The following is a 20,840-nucleotide window of genomic DNA, read 5'->3' on the forward strand; positions in this document are numbered from 1 at the left end:
TTTTCACTTTCATGCATTGGAGAAGGCAATGGCAACCCACTCCAGTGTTCTTGCCTGGAGAATCCCAGGGACGGGGGAGCCTGGTGGGCTGCCGTCTATGGGGTCACACAGAGTTGGACACGACTTAAGCGACTTAGCAGCAGCAGCAGCAGGATTATGTAAGACTAGAGTTGATACACACTTGCCCGAAGAAAACTTATGTCTAAATCTGCTGTTAGCAGGCTACAACTACCTCCAAACTGATAGAGGATACCATCTTTTTAAAAGGTAATTACTTACTATTGCCTACGGTACCTGGCACCTTACAAAGTGAAACTGTTGGATGAGTGTTTTTGCTGGAGGTGTGTGCACCACAGAAGATGGAGCTTCTACCCAGCTTGATATGGAAATAAACTCAGGAAGTTGAAGAATTTCCAGGGAAAGGGACAAAGAGCAGAGGCATACAGGTGTCTCCAGAGCCTTTGGGGGCTTCGTGAACAGCTCACTAGTGCAAGGAAAAGCGTATCAAGGCGTATCTGGGGCTGGTTCACCCTCAGAGCTAGGTCAGCCTTGGAAGGTTTTAAACAGTGTAGCAACGTGGTCAATATTTGCTATTTAGATGAACCACTGGCAACTGGGCAGAAGATGAAATGGAGTAGGGGCAGTGAGACAAGTTGCAAACAGACTAGGCTGCAATAAAATCAAGCCAGTGTTCAAAACCTGATAGTGTGATAGGCCAAAGGCAAGTTCTGGAGCACAGGGGTTTGTACACTACTGCAAACTTTTAGGGCCTGGATAGGCCTTAACCCAAACACTCCAGATTCCAAAGCACAGGATGGGGTTCGTTGGCAATAAGCCTCAGGAAAGATTCTTTAATTCCAAAAACAGGTATACCTGAACTTACTTTGCCTCTTTAAAAAAAAAAAAAAAAACTCCCTTTTTGGTAGAAAAAGGGAAATGAAGTGGCACATAGGGACTTAAAAGAACCACAGAAGTCAGAAGCGATCTTATAAATCAACCTAACATTTATAAGAGCTGCTCTGGGCAGTTAACACAGTTTGTTTACAATGAAGAGTTGTCTAACTCTGAACATACTGTACATGGCAATTAGAAATTGTCATGGTAAGAAAAAAACCACTGCCCACTTTCTGCGACCAACACAAAACAGCCAGAAACACTAAGGAAAATGTAAGGACAAAGGTGGGGTTTGTTTTTATTATAAAAGAAAAAAAAATAGTAACTCCTCAGGAATCTTAACAAAGGAAGGGAATATTTCACACTCAGAGAACAGACACCAAGATACAAAATTACAACTGTTTGGACTCCAGACTTGTCCCATCTCCTCCAGAGCAGAGATGGGGAGGAGACAGCTGAAGCAAACAAGCAATTCTGTAAAACAAAGACTTAGAAACCCTAACAAATATGATTAAAATCTAAAATTCTGTTTTGCTTTAAAAAAAAAAACTTTTTTTTTTTTAATATTATCAAAAGGCCTGCTTTAGTGACATGCTAGTCCCACCGGAAAAAAACCCCAATACCCCCTTGTCAGTAACATGCTCAAGTTGACCAGCCAACTCATATTTCCAAACCCCTGTGTGTACAAGTACATGTGTGTCTTTTAAACCTGGGGCTCAGGTGATGGCTACTGCTATCATGGGCTTCCACCTGTTAACCAACCAACGTCAGCCTCCCAGAAGGGCAAGCAGGGCAGAGAGAAGCCCTCAAGTGGTCGTGAGGGAATATCAGCCCCAAACAGCCAACTCTTCCAGCACAGCCTCTCCCATCCCCACGCCCACTCAAAAGGAGATCCTTATTTCTAACCAGACTACTTAGTCTCAAATTTGGGTTCCCCGTAACCAGAATGGCTTTTTCTCCCTAAAGAGAAAACACACATTTATCTGCACACCCATATATATAATTTTTTTGTTTTTACATTTAAATATAAAAATACTACTCTGCTTTGTGTTATAAATGGAGGACCACATAATAAGAACTTTTTCTTTAAGGTAGGGCCATCCATCCATTTATGCGGAGCCTGTTAGGGCATTGAGCCCCAGGCAAGGGAAGCACCACACCAGGAGATCTAGGGCATTTTCCTACCTGACTTCCCACCCTTCCTTCCCCCCTAATTTTCACTTTTGATAGAAAGTTGGTTACAACCTTGTAAGTAATGGAACTTCCCACCAAGAAGGGAAATCCTAACCTAACCATAGAATCCAGCACCCCTGTCCCCGACTCAGTAACCACTCAGAAAAAGTCCTCCCCATCCCTTCACAATGACTGGGCTCTCTGTCCGGAGAGCTATGCCTATTGGACAAACACACCTGATTAAATGGAAGCAGTGGTTATGTTCCCCCGCCCCCCTCCCAACTAATGCACTAGAAAGCTTCGGTGATAGGAAAAAGAAAAGGGCAGGGGTAGGTAGGTGGTTGTGAAGTGATTAAGAACTTGACCCCTTCAATCCTGACCAAAGAAAGCAAGAGATATTAACTGGGTGTGAGGAATTAAAAAAAAAAAAAAGACCTTGATATTCCACCCTTTGAGTTATAGCTATTATAACATTGAGAGGGGCGAAGAGTGGGAGTAAGATGTAGAATTAAGAGGGGTTTCGAGGGCTGCAAGTCTAGTCCACTTAGTTCTTGTACTGGAAGGGCTCGTCGCCAGTTTCGTTCAGAAGACATGTGCGGATGAGGGCTTCGGTCACGGCGAAGGGGTCACAGTTGGCAGATGGGCGACGGTCTTCGAAGTAGCCCTTCTTCTCCTGGCCAACAGTCCGGGGGATGCGGATGCTAGCACCACGGTTGGCCACGCCGGCAGAGAAGTCGTTGATGTTGGAGGTTTCGTGGAACCCAGTTAGGCGCCGGGCGTTGTCCAGGCCCCCCTTGGGATCGTAGGCTCGGATGTGGTACTGGTGGCGCTTGCTTAGCTTCTCAATGGCCTCCTCAATGTACCTGGAAGAAACAGGCAAGATGAGGGTCTGGCCTGCCATCAGGAAACCTGCCCTTCAAGGAGCAGGTGTGGATCTAAGAATGGAGTGACTCACCTACCCAAGACTGTTTTCCAGGCCCCAGGAAAAGAAATTCTCCACAAAGGCAGCACCCTGCCTTACAACCTGTGTCTCTTAGTGCTGGGCAGGCAGCAGACGTCCCAGTGAAACTCTCTCCCACCCACAGGCATTAAGCTCATTCAGATGCTTGTATTGTTATTAATTTAATTCTTACTAAAGATTTTCAAAAGCATTCATCTGTGTCAACTTTCCCCATCACCATCCTTGAATCCTACTTGAAGAGTATTTTGGGGGAACTTTCCAAATAGGAACAAAATGACAGGATCAGAAGACAGTTTTTGAACCAAGAGCTAAAGGCCCCAACTGGGAAGGCAGCTTACTCATCCCCAATATATCAAACCCCTGGCAGGTATTCTTGCAGAGTGAAATGGCCCCGGCTGGAGGCGGCACTCACTTCAGACCATTCTCCTCTCGCATGGCCTTGGTGCTAAAGTTGGTGTGGCAGCCAGCACCATTCCAGTTTCCAGGAATGGGCTTAGGATCAAAGGTGGCGATCACTCCGAAGTCTTCACACACACGATGCAAGATGAAACGGGCCACCCAGAGATGATCGCCCATGTCGATTCCTTCACAGGGTCCTATCTGGAATTCCCACTAGAGAGAACGAGAAGATGGGCCTTGGCAAAACCAGCTGCTCACCCCAACCCAGAAGCCGACACTTGCTTCTTGCTCATCTCTACTCCAAGCCACCTTGAGGGCTTTGGGTTAAGGAGTGGGCACCACAATAGCCCTTCCTAGCAAAAGCCCCCACATGCCTCTAGGTGGGGCAGGTGGTGGGCTAGAGACCTTTACCTGTGCAGGCATGACCTCGGCATTCGTGCCCCCGATCTTGATGCCGGCGTACAAGCAGGCCCTGTAGTGAGCCTCCACAATATCCCTGCCGTAGGCCTTGTCCGCTCCCACACCACAGTAGTAGGGACCTGGAGAGGCATCAAGATGGAAGATCAGGAGGCAGGATGTCAAGAAAATTCCTATCTAAGTGAGATGCATGGCCCAAAGTCAGAAATCAGAAAGTTCTCACACCTTCTCCTGGAATCACCATCCCTGCCTTTACCGGGAGGCAGATGAGTGGTGTGCAGTGGGCTCCTCTGGGTTGACACCGACTAGAGCCCATGGTTTCCGTGCAATGTTAACATCTCAACATCCATTATTTGGATTTAGGTAACACAAGGGCTAACTCTCTACACTATTATTTCAGCCAGTCTTGGGGATAGCCTCCTAGCTTTTTGATCTACAAGGATTCACTCCCATCTCCAGAGAGACTTCTCTTGGCAATTAAGCACTTGGGGAAAAGCAAGATTCACCTCTCACCATGGAGACTTACCTTGGGGCCCAGGAAAGCCATTGGAAGGCCAACCAAAGGGGTGCCCATCAGTGCCCATGAGGGTATATTCCTGCTCCATTCCAAACCAGGGGCGCTGGTTGCTCACCATGTCCATTATCCGTTTACAGGTGTGCCTTAAATTGGTCTCTAGGAGAGAGTGGACACGCTATTAGAGACATATGGACAAATGCACTGAATCCCCGTGTTGATGGGAAGTGGTCCTCAGATTCCAGGTACCTGAGATGTTATTTACTGAACTGACCCAGGGTCAACCTTTTGGTACCCTGGTCAGTGTGAGAGGGGATGATAAGAGAAGCTACGATTATGTATCTGTAGGGAGACTCTCAAAAGGCTTTATTTATAACTAAACTGGGTCATAACAAAGTCACATGGGAGAGGACCCACAGGACACAGCCAAGGGTTCACCTTATCTGCAAGCTGGCCCCTTCCCAAGTACCAAATGTCAGGCACTTGAACCCTCTATTCACAGAAGAACTTCTTCTAGCTGTTAGACCTATTCCTGGTTTCTAAAGCATTTACAGCCAAATCTACAATTTTTATTGAGAGAATCATTTGTCTAGTCTGTCAAACAGCCTTACATTCCCAGTGAGAAGATACAAAGTGCTAAGTTCTATAGTACCGGCTCATGCCAAAAAAAACCCAACCAACCAAAAAAGGCGACAAGCTCAACCAGGAAAAACTGCTATGCTGTAACAGATCTTTACAGATTATTATTGGCTGTTTCACTATGTCCCAGGAACCATTTTCAGACCTCTGTGATATGCAAATGATACCACTCTAATGGCAGAAAGCAAAGAGGAACTAAAGAGCCTCTTGATGAGGGTAAAGGAGGAGAGTGGGAAAAGTAGGCTTAAAACTCAACATTAAAAAAATTCAGATCATGGCATTTGGTCCCATCACTTCGTGGCAAACAGAAGGGGAAAAAGTACAAACAGTGACAGACTTTATTTTCTTGGGCTCCAAAATCACTGTGGATGGTGACTGCAGCCATGAAATTAAAAGATGCTTGCTCCTTGGAAGGAAAGCTGTGACAAACCTAGACAGTGTATTAGAAAGCAGAGATACCACTTTTCTGACAAAAGTTTATCTGGTCAAAGCTATGGTTTTTCCAGTAGTCATGTATAGATGTGGGAGTTGGACCATTAAGAAGTCTGAACGCCAAAGAGTCAATGCTTTCAAATTGTGGTGCTGGAGAACTCTTGAAAGTCCCTTGAACTGCGAGGAGATCAAGCTAGTCAATCCTAAAAGAAATCAACCCTGAATGTTCACTGGAAGGACTGATGCTGAAGCTGAAGCTCCAATACTTTGGCCACCTGATGTAAGGAGTTGAATCACTGGAAAAGACCCTGATGCTGGAAAAGATTGAGGGCAGGAGGAGAAGGGGATGACAGAGGATGAAATGGTTGGATGGCATCACTGACTCAATGGACATGAGTTTGACCAAACTCCAGGAGACAGTGAAGGACAGGGAAGCCTGGTGTGCTGCAGTCCACAGGGTTGCAGAGCCAGCTGCATTTTCCTAATAACCCTAAGATGGGTATTATAAGTCTCCCTTTTTACAAGTGAGAAAATGAGGCTCAGAGATGGCAGGCAAACTGCCGGGGCAGGCAGAATCAGGAAACCCTGCCTGTCTTGACTTCAGAACTCAGGTCTTTCACCACAATTTAATGCCTCCTAAGACAGAGTTTTTGGGGGGCTTCCCTTGTGGCTCACATGGTAAAGAATCCACCTGCAATGCAGGAGACCTGGGTTCCATCCCTGGGTTGGGAAGATCACCTGGAGAAGGGAAAGGCTACCCAATCCAGTATTCTGGCCTAGAGAATTCCTTGGACTGTATAGACATGGGGTCACAAAGAGTTGGACACAACTGAGCGACTTTCACTTTTCACTTTAAAACAAAGACAAGTAAGGCTCAGAGTCACTAAGAAAGGACTTGCCAAAAAGTCTCACTGGCCAAGTATGGCAAGACCTCATGGAAGTGAGACTCCAGCGGAGTTTAAAAAAGTGAATGGCAGAGAACTGGGACAACCAGGTCTGCCAGAAAAAACCAAAGGTGCAGTTACAGCAAACCTCACGGCAAACATACGTTATCAGTGAACCAAGATGCTCTTGTTTTAGTCAGTAGACAGAGAAAGAAGACAAGCTCTGTGGAACAAAAAGGCAACCGGTATTTGACATAAAATTCTACTCAATCATTTGCACATAACTCAATCCTCTATAAACAATTTTATGAGACGGATTTTATTAGTTGCTCCATTTTTTTTAATTTATTTTTTAATTGGAGGATAACTGCTTTACAGTGTTGTGTTGGTTTCTGCTGTACAACAACGTGAATCAGCTGTGTGCTGTGCTTAATCGCTCAGTCATGTCCGAGTCTCTGCAACCCCATGGACTAATAGCCTGCCAGGGTCCTCTGTCCACGGGGATTTTCCAGGCAAGAATACTGGAGTGGGTTGCCTTTTCCTTCTCCAGGGGATCTTCCCGACCCAAGGATCGAACCCAGAATCATACAGCTATACTTCCTATAGCTGTAAGTATACTTATAGCACCCTCCCTCTATTTCCCCCCATTTTAAAATGGGGGAAGTGACAAGTAAAACTCAAACCCAGCATTCTAACTTTAGAATCCAAGTTCTTAAAATCTACAGGCAGGAGGACTGTGACATGGGGCACTCCTCCAGCAAAGATTTAGAAGAATCCAGTGTGGTTTTCTGCAGCCAACAATGGGAGGACGGACCACACAACCTCTCTCAACAAGGAAGTTCAGGATGGGGAGATGCATGTCTAGTCCTTCAGATTTCTAGTTAGAAGTTAGTTCTAACTTCTAACAGTTCTGGGATAAGCTCATCTTCCCAATACCAATTTTGGAATATCCTCCCCCCACAACTTTACAATTCATGGATTAGGATTAAGTCTATCCTATACAAACCTGCAGGCTTTCGGTTGTACTTGAAGACTTCACAGAACACCAGCTTGTTGGGGTCCTTGCGGAAAGGGTCCCGAAACATGGCAGCGGGGACAAGATACATGTCACTGTTGGAGCCTTCAGACTGAAAAGTACTAGAGCCATCAAAATTCCACTCGGGCAACTCTGTGATAAAAAGAGAGGGGGAAATTAAAGTTGCAAGCACAAGAACTTTTCAGGGAGGAGTACAGCCTCTCACTTACCTTTTTCTCTCTAAGGATCTACACTGTCTTGTCCAGAAAGTCAGTGATGCATGACTGCTGCTAATAACAGGCAAACCCTGATGTTTGCAGGTTGCCCTACAGTCCTTTCTCTCTGTGTTCCAAGTAAGACCATTGTATCACTTTCTTAAAAGAAGTGCCAATCACAGAAACAACCTAAGAATAATGTTTCCTCTGTAAATAAGTCTACTGGACACCCAGGAGACAAAGTGGACATTTCTAGTCAGTCAGTCATCATTTAAAGAGTTGAAATACAAGAGAAATACTCTCTGATAGGCCATCTGTGTTGCTTATTTCTTTCACTTCCCACCCCCACCCCACACTGTGTAATGGACAGTCCCAGTTCATGTGGTGTCCTTATTTTAACAGATAAACAGACACTAGCAGGATGACTTATTCAAGGGTGCTCCCACGTAACTTATCCACACTATGTTTTAAAGGCGAGTTCCTTCATCTCTCTCCAGTTGACTATGAGTTCTCTGAAAGCAGAGACTAGACTCTTATATTTCCAGGGCCTGTGCAATACCTGCCACATAGCAGGTACATGCTATATGTATTGTATTATAGCCATTCATTCATTCACTCAAATGTGAGCATTATCAGAAGAGTAAGCTATCCTAAATCAGGTAAAAGATGATGGACCTCAGTCCCTTTCCAGAAGGAGGGCAGCTATGGTTTGTTCTAGACCAAAGAATAAAAAAAGACAAAAGTCATCCCAATTCATATAATAGCTTCTGTAGGATAAGCAATCAGCCAGTTTAAGAATTCTAAAAGTGCATCAGTGAAAAACAAATGATGGCTAGCTCTACTTAGATACCACTTTTAGGGTGTTTGCTTTACATCTAGAACCTAAATGACATTCAAAAGAGTTTGTATAGCAGATGGAATAGTCAGGTTAGAGCTGTGGTTTTCAAACTGGGTTCCTGGGGGTACCTTAGATCAGCCTGAGATGGGATGCCCAAGTCAACAAAGTTCCCAATCCCCCTCCCCCAGACTTCATCTTTTTTCTTTCGATATGCAAGACTCAATTTAAATAAAGGGGTCCATTGTTAATGCTTGGAGGCAGTGTAGGAGCTTAATGTTGACTGAATAAAGTCTGTAAAGTCCTGCCTTAGAAAAGCTTTACATCAGAATAAAAAGGCCAGATCTAGTGGCTTGGTCTCAGGCTGCCACCCACCCCCAATTCTGCCCAGCCTCTCACCTTCTATACACTTGGGTTCAGAATCCAAGGTTCGGGTCTTGCAGCGCAGTCCTTCTCCAGTACCGTCGATCCAGATGTACATAGCTTGGACTTTATCACCCTGAGGTAGGGCCATGTACACCTGCTTGATGCCTTTGTTCAAGTGGGAGCTCGCCGAGGTGGCCATGGTGGAAGGTGTTCTGAAGAGAGAGAGAAAAAAATAAAATAAGAACACCAACTCCAAACAGATCCTCTGCAGGAATAACGCAATAAGGACAATTAAATCAAGAAGTCACAGTGGGAGTGGCGGCCCCTCCCTTTGGAAGTCACACACTCAAAAGTACAGTACATTTATTTAACTTGCTTTCAGGGAGATTAAAGTTTTATACTGAACAAAAGTCTCCTTATTCGCTTCCTCAAGCCAGAATCTAAACTTTTGAGCACTACGTTCTATTTTTGCAGTATGTCAGAGGTAGAGGAATTGTTTCATTTTTCATACTAAGATACTGGGGGGCAGGGGGGTGGGGGGTGGTGAACCCAAAACAAAATACAAAAGTTCAGAAACAGTCTGCAGAACAGACATCTGTCTCCAAGTAAAATCCGGCCACAGAAAGGCTTGGTTGCTAGATCTCTTGGTTAAGTTTTCCCTTTTCTTTACACCCCAGAGGATGCCTCAATAAAAAGTTCTTTTGAAGATTCCTCCACCCTTCCAAATAAACAACCCACCCCATCCCCATTTAGCTGGAAGGATGAAACCGGGGCTAGCTATAAGATTTAAGAGCTGGTGGCTTCCTAACGACTAATGTGTACTTTGGTACATTTGATCCAACCTGGATTAAGACACACACTGGCATGACTTCCATCAGTTTGAGGCAAAGTTCTCATTTCAAAGAGTAGACTTAAGTTTGAGTGACCAGATTCCACCAGAGAACTTTAAGTTAATTAAGAAATTCCCACTTCTAAATCAAAAAGATCTGGGGTTTCAAAAGCTGAGGCATGCTAAAATCTGCGAGCCACCACCGCAAAACCTCTCAAAGAAGAGACACTGAAGCCACAAAACCAAACCCCAACACAAAAAGGAAACGTTCTACCTCCTCCCTCCCCCATTGATCGCCCAGGGTGGCTGGAGAAGGAACATATTGTTCTCCTCCAATGACTTGGGCAACTTTGTGAAGTACAGTGGCAATGTTTCTATGGGCAACCGTCCATGTTTGCCCAGCTGAAAACAACTGCTTCTCCCTGCAACAGCCTCACCCTTCCCCTCCGGGAAGAGAAGCTGTCTGTCAAGTTGTGTTAGCAGACAATCTTTGCCGACTCCCTCTAGACTTGGTCAGTCAAATCCAAATCCCACTCCTTATGCCCATCGCCCATCCTGCCTTTAAAAGCCAGTAGGAGAAATCCCAGACCCTTTCAGCTCCCAGCTATAACCCCGTCTCTGGCTTTCTTTCCTCTCCCACCGGTTACCACCTCCAATTTCAAGTCACACTTTCTCCCTTAAGCCTCGCGGCCTGCTCTTTTCGGTGATGCCAACTCGGTTCCGTGACAGGTTGGATGCCAACAGCCGCCTGCTCTATCAACTAGTTCCGCCGAGATGCCGAGATTTTACGTGGTGGGGGGGATGGAGGGCTGGGATTCTGCGGTCCTTAGCGGTTTCTTGCAGCTGCGGTGGGAGCAGGGTCCTGGATCCCTGCTCCTCACTCACCCCAGCCACGTAAGATCAAAGGTATCGATGATGCCCTCCTTGGCCCTTCTCCTTTTGGAGTGGCGTTCGCGCCTCTCGTGGGTCTCGGCCTCTCGCTGGTCCACGCACCGGAGCTTTCTGGGCGAGGGAGACGGAGAGGGAGAGGGAGTCGGAGTGCGGTCGGAATCGCACCGGGTGGAGCAGGAATACGAAGGCTCCTGAGTCGACTTGATCTTGACTCGCGGTTTCTCTCCGGCGTTCACCGAGTAGGCGACGAAGCCGAAGCAGTTGGAGGGGGACCCCGAGGACCGAGATTCCAGGTCGTCTTCATCTTCGTTCGTGTTCTTCTTCGCGGATTTGCGGCCGGGGGAGCATCCCCGCTTCCCGCCCCCAGGGTAGTTGGGAAAATCCACTTTGAGAGCAGCCCTTTCCCACTGAAACGTCCCAGAAGTCGGCGCCCCTCCCCTTGGGCCCCCGACTGGATCTCAGGGCGTCGCCGAGGGGGCCATACCCCTCCAAGGCCGGGGCGGGGAGGGGGTGGGGAGCTGGGGAGTCCGCCGGAGGGACAGAGCGCCGCTGCTGCCCCTGTCCGGCCAGCCAGGCCTCTCCACCCGCCGCGCCCGCCGGCCACGCCGCGCTCCGGGGCTCCCCATTGTTCAGTCACAGGGGTACACCCCGCGGCGGGAGCAGGCCGCACCACCGACTCTCCCAGCGCCTAGCCTCGGCGTAGGCAGCTAACCGTGCCCCGACGCCCGCAGCCGCGGAGAAAGAGGGCGAGGCTCCCGCAAGGGGACCGCTCCATCCACCACGCACGCCACACGGCCAAGCGGGGGGCGCCGGGCCCGGGCAGCGAGCGGGCTCCTCGGCTCGTCCTGCCCAGCGACCTCCAGGGGCGGCGCTTCGGGCCGCCAGCAGCTGAAGAAAGATCAAAACAACTCCCCGCCCTCCGCGAAGCCTGGCGCCCCACCATCGCCGACCCAGACCCGCCCGGAGCCGCGGGCAGCGAAAGCAAGCGGGAACCCCCCGTCCCACCTCCCTCCAGGCCGGGACGCAGAGTAGAGCCAGGAGGTGGGAAGGGGCCGAGACGATCGGTCAGGGAGCGGCGGCTCGGGAGGCGGCGAGGCCGGCGCGGCACACTCCCGAGACCCGCCCCCCCCACCTCCCCGCGCCCTCCTCCCCGGGCTGGCCAGGTGCTTACTTGGGCGCCGAGCAAAGCGGCGGGGCGAGCAGGCGGCGAGAGCGAGGTGAGGAGAAGAGAGGCGAAGAGGACGGGGAGGTGCTGCTTAGACAGCCTGCTCTTCTCCCATTCTCAGCTCTGCAGGGCGGCCCGCCGCCCAGCACGCTTTATCGGCGGCCGGGGCCGCCCCCGGCGCCCTGATTGGTTCCCAGAGGCCCGGAGCCCGGGCGGATCAGCTGATGCACCGTCCCGGCACCGCGGCCATTGGGCGAGCCGCCGAGCGGGCGCCGCCGGGTGGGGGCGAGCGGACCCGGGAAAGAAAGAAAGGGAAAGGGCGGTGGGGGAGGGGACAGGGGGAGGGGCGCGAGGCAGGGCGAGCCGGCGGCGGGCGGAGGGCCCGGGGCCTGCCGGGAAGGACCCCACCGGGCGGGCTGCCGCGCCCCCGCCCGCCTGGCCCCGGGCGGTCCCCGCGTGCTCGCCCCCCCGGCGCCCCCAGGTCAGATATTCTGAGGGAGGGTTCTTTTCCCAGGTCCCACTGCACGGCCCAGAGGAAATTCCAACCCACAGGCACCAGCTTTTGCCTTTCGTTGTTAGAGTATCCCCACTCCCTTGCCCGGCCCTCAGGTCCTGCTTGTGAGGGAGTTCGGGGGTGTGCGGGCTGCAGTAGCCCCGGGCTCCCCGGTGCCTGGGCCGGCCTCGGACGGGGCGGCGCAGACAGGGGGCTGCCGGAGGTAGGCCGGAAAGAGCCCCTTGGCCTGCCTCCTCTGCGGGTTTGGGGATGTGACCTGAAGTCTTCCATCTCCCGTTCGTGGTGCACGCGCTGTGTTTTGTCTCGTTGCGTAGAGAGGATCCCGGCGGGCGGAGACCCAGAGCCGGCCTCTGCTACACCTGAGGCAACTCTGCATCCTCTCTGGACCCAAGTTCCCTCATCTGCAAATCAAATAAAGTGGTTCAGGAGAGGACCTTTAGAGCCGCGCAACAGATTTGAAATCCTCTGTGCGAACTATTTCCCAAGAAGGGCAGCTGACAGGGGATTGAGGTCTTGGCATCTCCCCCTTTGAAACCTTGGGTACGTCAAAAATTTAAGTTCTGTCTGGTGTTGCTTTTTATGTAGTTTATTGAACATCTTTGAAGTCTGGAAAATGAGAATCAGTACCCCTTCCTCTTCTCTCCTCAGAGCTTTATTAGGATAGTTGAGAAAATGCGTGTGTGAACAACGTCTTGAAAGGGATGTTTGTCAACAGATACACAATTATATATATATGTATACAACACACATAAATATAATGTCTTCATTGCTACCAGTGATAAGATTTAATCATACTGTTTTTATTGCCTGAATCCTCCTGATGGTGTCTAGCCTTTATCGCACCTTTCAAGAGCCCCAGTAATGAGATTTTCTGTTTGAAAACTAAGAAATCATGTTTCTTTGGAAGAGGAAGGGAAGAAGTTTGCTCTTCTGGTTATTTTTTGTACCACAAATATGGAAAAGAAATGTTGTTTGTGACCACACACATAACTTGGCTTCTTTGGTCCACATCCCTCCCCTGTGAGAGTGTGGCTAACACTGCGGTGCTTTAAGATGACAGACTCAAGATTCATCTCAAACAGAGGCTTTTGGTGTGTTTCAGACAGGTGACATTCTGGACCAGGTAAGTCGCCTTGCAAGTGTAAGGTATTCTGTCCTTACACTTGCACTTAAACTTGTGATCCTTCAAATGATGACGAAAGGCTGGGCTTCAGGTCAGGCAATGTAGGTTCAAATCTGGGCTTGACTTCTGAAGCCTCAGTTTCCTTGCCTACAAATTAGGCATAACAGCTACCTTGTATATTGTAAGGATTAATTGTGATGGCACAGACAGCAATGCTAGAAAGCAATAATTTTAATTATTGTAGGCCAAGATAATCTGAAGGGATTCAATTATTTCTTTCCCTGCCGTAACCCATGAAGTACAACCTTCTAACTCTGATTAATGCGCCACCATCAGTTTTATGAGAGTGGGTTTAGATCTGATAACAAAGTGGGCTGTCTTCATTCCATTTATTTCTGTGAAGTCTTGAGTTTAAATGGTTGAGGAGGGGGTGTTGGGAGGGGAAAGGCCATGTTCTTGTTTTAAAAAACATTAATTTTCAGTTGCCAGGCTGCCAGAAGTGAGCCAGAGCCTTCTATTGTACTGGTCACCGCCTGCACCAGAGGTAGGGATGGCACACGGAATAGAAAATAGAAAAGCTCAGTTCTTAAAGCTTCTAGTATGTGAGTCAGCCTGCTGCCCTGGCTGGTGTCTAAACCTTCCTTATTCATCTGTGTGTCCCCCAGGAGTGTCCAGGGGGGTCAATAACTGGTCAATAACTGATGTTTGTTGACTACACAGAACTGACAGCGGCACCATCAAGAGAACATGTGCTTTGAGCTGCTTTTCCAAGAGTGGAAATGGATTTGCTTTGATCCATTCATGTGACCGGGGGCATACTTTGTGAGGGTTAGCAAGGTAATACATGACCACTTAGTTTTTCAGGCAGAACAAGAGGCCTTGTCCTCCTTAGTCAGCCCCCTACTTACTTAACCAAACTGAATTAGGGCCCAAATGAGTTCAAGAACTATTCAAGGAAGCTTAAAAGAGTATGAAGGAAGAAAAAGCAGAAGAAAAGAGCTTCAACTAACTGGTTTGCCCCCAGAAACCCAGACTGGACTTTTAGAGAAGTTATAAGGAGAATGGCCTGTTTCATCCAGTTCGACTTTGCTGTGTCTGCTGCCCTTTGTTCTCTTTCTCCTTCCCTAAATTGCCAGCCACCCCCAGTCTCCTCCTGCTCCCTAAAAAGCATTAGAGCATTTGAACCGTGGACTCTTCTGTCTCCTGGTACACTCAATATCAAAGCAGACAGGGGATTCTGTTTCATGGGCTTTGAAGTCAGGCTTTTTTCTTTTAGAGTAGCTATGTCCAAGGGGTGGGTGGAGTGGGAGAGAAACATCACAGGTCAAAATTTGGTTCCAAATCTGCAGAAATGGCTGGGGACTGAAAAAAAGGACTTCTTCAGTGTTCTGCTGCTTGAAATAAAGGCCTTGTTTGGGGTGGACTTTACCTATGAGTTCTTCTCTCAATTTCTTTCTCTTTTAAAGGACCCAGTCTCACTTTGCAGATTGTAAACCCTTAATCTAGTGACCTGAGCGTGCCTTCCTAGGGCCTGTGTAGTTGGTGGCTTTGCACTCAGAGACAAGATTTGGGGTAAGGCTCAAACATACTCAAATCTTTAAGCAGAACATGTAGTTTGGGAAATGGGAGTTTTTCTAACATTTGGATGATTTCAGTAGGCAGTGAACAAAACCTTAACTCATGCTGAAGAGACTGCTGAGACTCAGGCTTGAGGAACACCCTGGAAACCCAACCCAGCCTTATAAACTTTTTCTCTTTTTAATAAACCAACACCAGTTCTTTCCAAAAGAATAGACCATTGTAAAATCTAAAAGCAAAATAAAAATAAAAGGAAAAGAAACAGCCTTGGAAGCTGATGTCATTACTCTTAAAGCAAATTTGGGGGAGAAGCTGCAATCAACCGAGCTTTCAGACTTGAAGCTACATAAGTAAAGAAGGAAAGACCAGGTTTCACCTCAATTCGGTATTATCAAATACTGAACCCAGAGGAACTGTTCTTTATATCCTTTCTGATCGTTATATACTCTTAAGCTCAGGTTAGGAAATGATAAGTTCAAGTCTTAGCTATTTTTGTTTAGTCTGAATTGAGTTTTGTTGAAGGCCCCTTGAAACCATTCAAATGTAAAGAACGCTTAGTTTCCCAGCCTACACATTACGCTTGAAGGTTTAGGTCTTGAGCCTTACCCCAAATCTTACTTCTAAAAGGAAACTGCTTGGAGAATTGGGAGGAAGTAAGTTCATCTTACTAATGACATGGTAAAAGAAGTCCTACCGAGAAAACTACAGCCATGCCATCCTAGAATTAATCTTTACATCATTTTAGCTTAACGGTGAGAAAGCTGAGGCCTTGCTCATTTGCAGCCTCCTGCTCGAATCACCTTAGTGCAGTATTTCACAGCCTTACATGCTTCCAAGGTACAGCTCCCTTGAGAGCCTTTTTCTGTTTCCCTTCCTTCAGCCTTCTCAGGCTGGGCTGATGCATTCCTGGGCACCACCTCTAATCTCTGAAATCCCTACTGTATCCACAGTGCAGGAACCAACCGGGTTACCTCTGAGTCCTTCATTGTGGCTTCCCCTGTGTGCCTCACATAGTAGACATTCAGTATATTCCAGGGTGGGGGGTGAAGTGGGGGAATTGCTGTATGACAGGTTCTTTTTAAAAGGAATCTTTGGAGATAATTTTGTGTGTTTAATAACCTGTTTCATGGTTTTGTGAATCTGGGATTTTCACAGATAAGTGTTGTTCCTTTTCTCAATGTATTGAGATTTGTATGGATTTATCTTTGTTCTCTAGATTAATTGGAACATTATTGAAGCTTATTTAAAAGTTTAGGAAATTAGCATTATGGTCAAAAACAACTTGGATCAGAGTATGTCCTTTAGTTGGTGTTCTTCTCGAAGATGCCCTCAGCTGGGTCCACAGCCTTTCCTCCCTCACCCCCATCCCATTAGTTGATTTGAGTCCGTTTATTTCACATTCGCATGCCAAATTTTAACAGGAAACAAACAGCCCTTGGGTATGTTTTCTGGATACTTGGTTCTGTATTTTTCCTGACCTCCTTTCCCCTCCCCCCAGTTCGTTTGAACCGGTACTTGGGAGACTTGTTTACTGGGTTGGAGAGTGAGAGGCTTGGCTTGGGGTGATGCGGATGTAGTGCCCTCTGGTGGAATTTTGTGAGAATTGCAAATTTCTCCACATAACCTTAGAAGTGTTTGGGAAGTCTTAGCTGGCCTTCAAGGCTTCTCTGTTACGTCTCAAATACTATATAGTAAATTAATAACATTCAAGTTTATTATCTACACTGGATATTTAAGAGATAATATGTTGGGGATATCAACTGATTACTTGGTTTGTTTATCATTATAAAATTTGACCTCAAGTGACTAGAAACAGGCCACCGGCAGAATCTGTGCTTTTTCATCATCTCCCATCAGTGTGTATGAGAGGTAAAGAGAAAAGGAGTTCCCCCACAAAAGGTAATTGAAAAGAGTCTAGGAACCAAGAGTTAAGCAGAAATAGCAAGGATCAGAAAACTTGGTCACAAACAATTCTTATTCTCAGCTCTCACTCGGATCTGAGCCCAGACGTTTAAGGCCTAACTAGAGGTTGAGAGCCTGCCAGACTTCCACTCCCAGGGGAGACTTGGGGGTGGTCATGGACAGAAAGTGACAGACGTACTCTTTGGGGGGTCTGTAGAGTATTTGTATTATGCCTCTTGCTCCAGCTGGGCTTTCTGGCTGACTTTCTTCCTTTATTTCCTTTCAACAGTTTATCTGACTGTGAAGGGTCTTAGTTGCAGCATGCGGGATCTTCATTGCCTCATGCAGATCTTTCATTGCTGGCACCACAGGCTCTTTAGTTGCAGCATGCGGGCTCTCTAGTTGTGGCACACAGGCTGCGGAGCACACGGGCTTCAGCATGCAGGCTTAGTTGCTCCAAGGCATGTAGGATCTTAGTTCCTCAAATAGGGATCAAACCTGTGTCCCCTGCATTGCAAAGCATATTGGTTACCACTGGGCCACCAGGCAAGTCCCTCAACAATTTCATTTTGAGGGTCACTCCCTTTTCCATTGCCATGGGCAAAGTCCTCGTGGCCCAGAGGACACAGTCACTGGCTTCAGTCAGACACACCTGCACTTGAATTCCTGTTTTGCCTTGTACCAATTACAAGACTTGGGCAACTCAACCTGCTGAGTCTCAGCTTTCTAGAGGTTCCTTATAGAAACACATGGGAGGATTAAAAAAATAATAACAGTAAACATTTCAGAAACAGCTTAGTGGATTTCCTTATCCCAAGAATGAGGAAGAAAGTGGGCCCATTGCTAAGGAGGTGACTCAGGCTTTAGGATGGTTGGTGTGTTGCAGAGGTTCCCAGAACCTTGGGTCTGTCCAGTAACACATTTTGAAGGAACAGGAATGTGGAAATTCTGGAAGCAAATAAGCCTTTATTAAGCATCACCTATGGTACATATTTGGTGCATACATAGGAAGTTATGTAACTTGGCTATGACAAAGTCCTTACCTCTTAGGAGATTACACTCAAGGTGGTGAGGAAAAACCTACCCAGGGAAAATTATTGCAGAAACAGAGCAAAGCAAAGTGTCAGCCGTGTGAGCAAATTAACAAGGCAGGTGTAACGTAAGTGCTTAGGAGTTCCAGAACAAGGGAGTCAGTAGGAATTTTTGGAGAAGGCCTCCTTGGAGGTGCTCAGTGGGATTGGGATGAAGGTGGCTTTTTTGCTGGGTACCAAAGAACATGGCAAAGATGTGATTGTGGAATGGCTTTCTGTGAGATGCGAGACAGTGAAATTTGCCACAACCCAAGGGGGACAGGATCTAGTAAATGATATGCACCGTGGTAGTGATGGTGACTGGGATACGAGTACTAAAGGAGGAAGTTGGAGACAGATTGAACATTTGAATTCTATACAAACTTTAAGCCTGCAAATTTGAAATGTCACCATAGCAAAGCGTTAACAAAGTTTTACTTTATTAATTTGAATTTGAAATGAAGCCAGTCATTACAAAGTGTTGAGGTTGGGGGTGGGGGAGAGTAGAGTTGGCAAAAGTGTCATTTCAACCAATATAAATTATAAGTTCTGTGTATCTTACTTCCACATGGTGGTGCCACTTTGCTAAGCATGTAGAAGTACCCACTTTCTTTGTCAGGATGAGACTTGAATGATTCTAGTTTTGAGCTGTGAGAAATCAATATTCCATCAGGTAAAAGGCAGGCAGTCACTTGTGCCTGGAGAAACATCTGGTGGTGAATAACAGACTCTCCTCTCACCCCTTCATAGCCCCCCCTTCTATTGCATTCTCTCCCCCTATGACTCTCCTTGCACTCTCCTTGCACACTTCCTCTTACTCCCATCCCCAACCCCATCAATCTTATCAGTTTCCCCTTCTCGTCTCCTCAATGATTAGATGTTCAGGGACAGGAGGTGCGCTGGCAGATGGAGACCAGTGGCTTTCCTTCATGGCCACTATGTCTTCACCAGGGACCAAAGGGCACAGTGCATGTCTGGGAGAACCCACAAGGGGGTAGATGGGGTTGACGGTGAGCCAGGCGTTCCAGGCCCTGTCTCAGGGTGAACTCTTTGAAAGCAGAGCCTGGTCATCTTTCTCTGACTGCTCCACTTCCTGTAGCAATTGGTAGAGGGGTCTCCTGGAGTATATGTAACCTGGAGCTTCTCTGGACCCCGTCAGCTTCCAGCTAGGATGGTAGCAACGATGCCAAAAGGAAGACACTCCATAGATACCCAGCAGGCACAAAGCATTGATCATCACATGCCAGCAGAAGAAGGTGGTAACAAACATGATGTCACTAATGTTATCATCCTCCCACGGGTAGCCAGAGACTGGTTTGTACAGAATGAAGCCCGCCTGTACCAGCCAGGAACCCATCATCTGAAACAGAAAGGTCTCGATCACAGCGAGTTGAAACGTGTCTGGAGCCCACAGCTTGGCGGTGAACACCAGCATCAGCAGCAACACCACCAAGATGAGCAGAGAGTGAACATGCATCTCCACCCCCACGGAGTCCTGGACATGCGACACCAACAGCAGCAGGAGCACATAAAAGGTCAGCACCAAGATCCCTTTCTCTAGGGGCACACAGCGTTGGGGCAGCAAGTTTTTGCTCATGATGTCTATACAGCCGTTGAGGGTGAGGAGGATGAACATGGTGAGGTGCTGCCACTGTTTGGCGTACATGAATCTTGGTGGCAGGTCCCTGTTCATCAGCGTCAATCCTCTCTCAACACAGCTGATCTCATACGCCATCAAGCCAAAGCCGGCCAGCATCTTCAGCAAACCTCTGTGGGACATTTTCCACAGCCTGGCCCATCTCCCCTTATTCTTGGGAGGCAAAGAAGGATCCGGGAAAGAGTCGCTGAGTATCACAGCTTTGGAGACCACTACCGCTCGATACAGTCCGTATGCGAGTAGGAACAACCCTGGATACATGTGACCGATAAAGGTTCCCATTGAGTCACAAATCGATCTAATGAAAGTGAGAAGAGTAAAACACAGGCACGTCCTTCTAGGGCCACCTCAAGGTCTGGACTTTGGATAAAGTTGCCTTCCACCAACTTTTATCGTTTTGCCCCACCCACTGCTCCCCCACAGAGAGGAAATGCCTCTTGAAACAAGCCTACGGCTTTAGTGGCATAAAGCCTCATTGTTCCATTCCATTCTAGAACACTGGGAACTAACTGGCTTCTGCCAAAGAAGAAAGCTGGTGAATGTGCCTTTAGGGGGCCCCCTCTAGGGCCCTTGGGGTGCTTCTCGTTATACTTGTCCCTTTCTCCCATGGCTTCCTCCCCCTGGGACTGCCTACCCAGCACTCAGAGGAGAGAGGAGGATGGAATGGGATTAGGGGTTGCCATGGTCTCGAGAGGAAGCCTGAGCACTTACAAATCCTTGGGTGTCCTTCGGCACCCCTCAGACATAACTCTGGCCCAATCACAGGGTTTTCTTTCTGGACACATATATTTAAAAACATTTGGATACATGATCATATTTCGCACCTATCTGGGTTTTCTATTGATCTTTTATAGACTTGCTCTGAGGATCACCAAGAAAGCTCGCTTACTCTCCACCCCTTATCTCTTTACATTCCCACATTTATCTCCCCACATCAGCATCTCTAATAGCCAGTAAATGGATCTGAAAAGCTACCTTTTTATACTGATTTTAGGGACTGGAGGATTTTGTACTGTGTCAACCTGACTAAGCCTGAGCCATGTTTCCCAGAGTTACCTTTCCTATATGGTTTGAGATTGAGTTGACTGCAAGAGAAATTTACATAAGAATCTGAAGATGAAAGTAAAGCAGCAACCTAATAAACTCTGAAGGTGTAGGATACCAGGTGCCCCTACAGCTCACACATTCAGTTATTGATCTGCTCACCTTGGTATGGGCAGCCAGGCCTATCGCTCCCTCAGCTTCTCTTTGTGTAAAGGACACAAGCTTCTGCAAGCCACCTGCCACTGAACTGTGAGGTGACAAGAGGAAGACAAGCTATAGCCTGTCTTCACAGGTTGCAATTTGTCCTTGCTCTTTCCCAGGGT

General features: G+C 47.6%; 2 protein-coding genes across 3 annotated transcripts; both read right to left on the minus strand.

Moving 5' to 3' along the window:
* Positions 1-1,166: 1,166 nt before the first annotated feature.
* On the minus strand, positions 1,167-11,771 carry GLUL (glutamate-ammonia ligase). 2 transcript variants are annotated; one of them, XM_019976242.2, is made up of 8 exons: positions 11,636-11,771; positions 10,459-10,575; positions 8,778-8,956; positions 7,320-7,481; positions 4,371-4,517; positions 3,839-3,966; positions 3,441-3,640; positions 1,167-2,930 (listed from the first exon to the last, which is right to left on the minus strand). In XM_019976242.2, the coding sequence occupies exons 3-8, from the start codon at positions 8,941-8,943 to the stop codon at positions 2,612-2,614; spliced, it is 1,122 nt and encodes a 373-aa protein (XP_019831801.2). In that variant the 5' UTR covers positions 8,944-8,956; positions 10,459-10,575; positions 11,636-11,771; the 3' UTR covers positions 1,167-2,611. The 2 variants fall into 2 exon arrangements, with proteins under 2 accessions (XP_019831801.2, XP_019831800.2); XM_019976241.2 differs by lacking the exon at positions 10,459-10,575 and having other exon boundaries at positions 11,636-11,766.
* A 6,383-nt stretch (positions 11,772-18,154) lies between these two features.
* Positions 18,155-19,914, minus strand: TEDDM1 (transmembrane epididymal protein 1). Its single transcript, XM_019976988.2, has one exon. The coding sequence runs from the start codon at positions 19,753-19,755 to the stop codon at positions 18,853-18,855; it is 903 nt and encodes a 300-aa protein (XP_019832547.2). The 5' UTR covers positions 19,756-19,914; the 3' UTR covers positions 18,155-18,852.
* Positions 19,915-20,840: the final 926 nt, after the last annotated feature.

Source organism: Bos indicus, chromosome 16 (assembly GCF_029378745.1).
Source record: "Bos indicus isolate NIAB-ARS_2022 breed Sahiwal x Tharparkar chromosome 16, NIAB-ARS_B.indTharparkar_mat_pri_1.0, whole genome shotgun sequence".
NCBI classification, from domain to species: domain Eukaryota; kingdom Metazoa; phylum Chordata; class Mammalia; order Artiodactyla; family Bovidae; genus Bos; species Bos indicus.

What these genes read in the sequence shown, in the direction of transcription:
- GLUL (XM_019976242.2), bottom strand. Translation starts at nt 8,943, where the DNA reads ATGGCCACCTCGGCGAGCTCCCACTTGAACAAAGGCATCAAGCAGGTG. An exon ending in TGAACCCAAGTGTATAGAAG is followed by an intron (nt 7,482 to 8,777) that starts GTGAGAGGCTGG and finishes TTTTTATCACAG; the next exon opens with AGTTGCCCGAGTGGAATTTT. An exon ending in TGGCTTTCCTGGGCCCCAAG is followed by an intron (nt 3,967 to 4,370) that starts GTAAGTCTCCAT and finishes ATGCCTCTCCAG; the next exon opens with GTCCCTACTACTGTGGTGTG.
- TEDDM1 (XM_019976988.2), bottom strand. Translation starts at nt 19,755, where the DNA reads ATGGGAACCTTTATCGGTCACATGTATCCAGGGTTGTTCCTACTCGCA.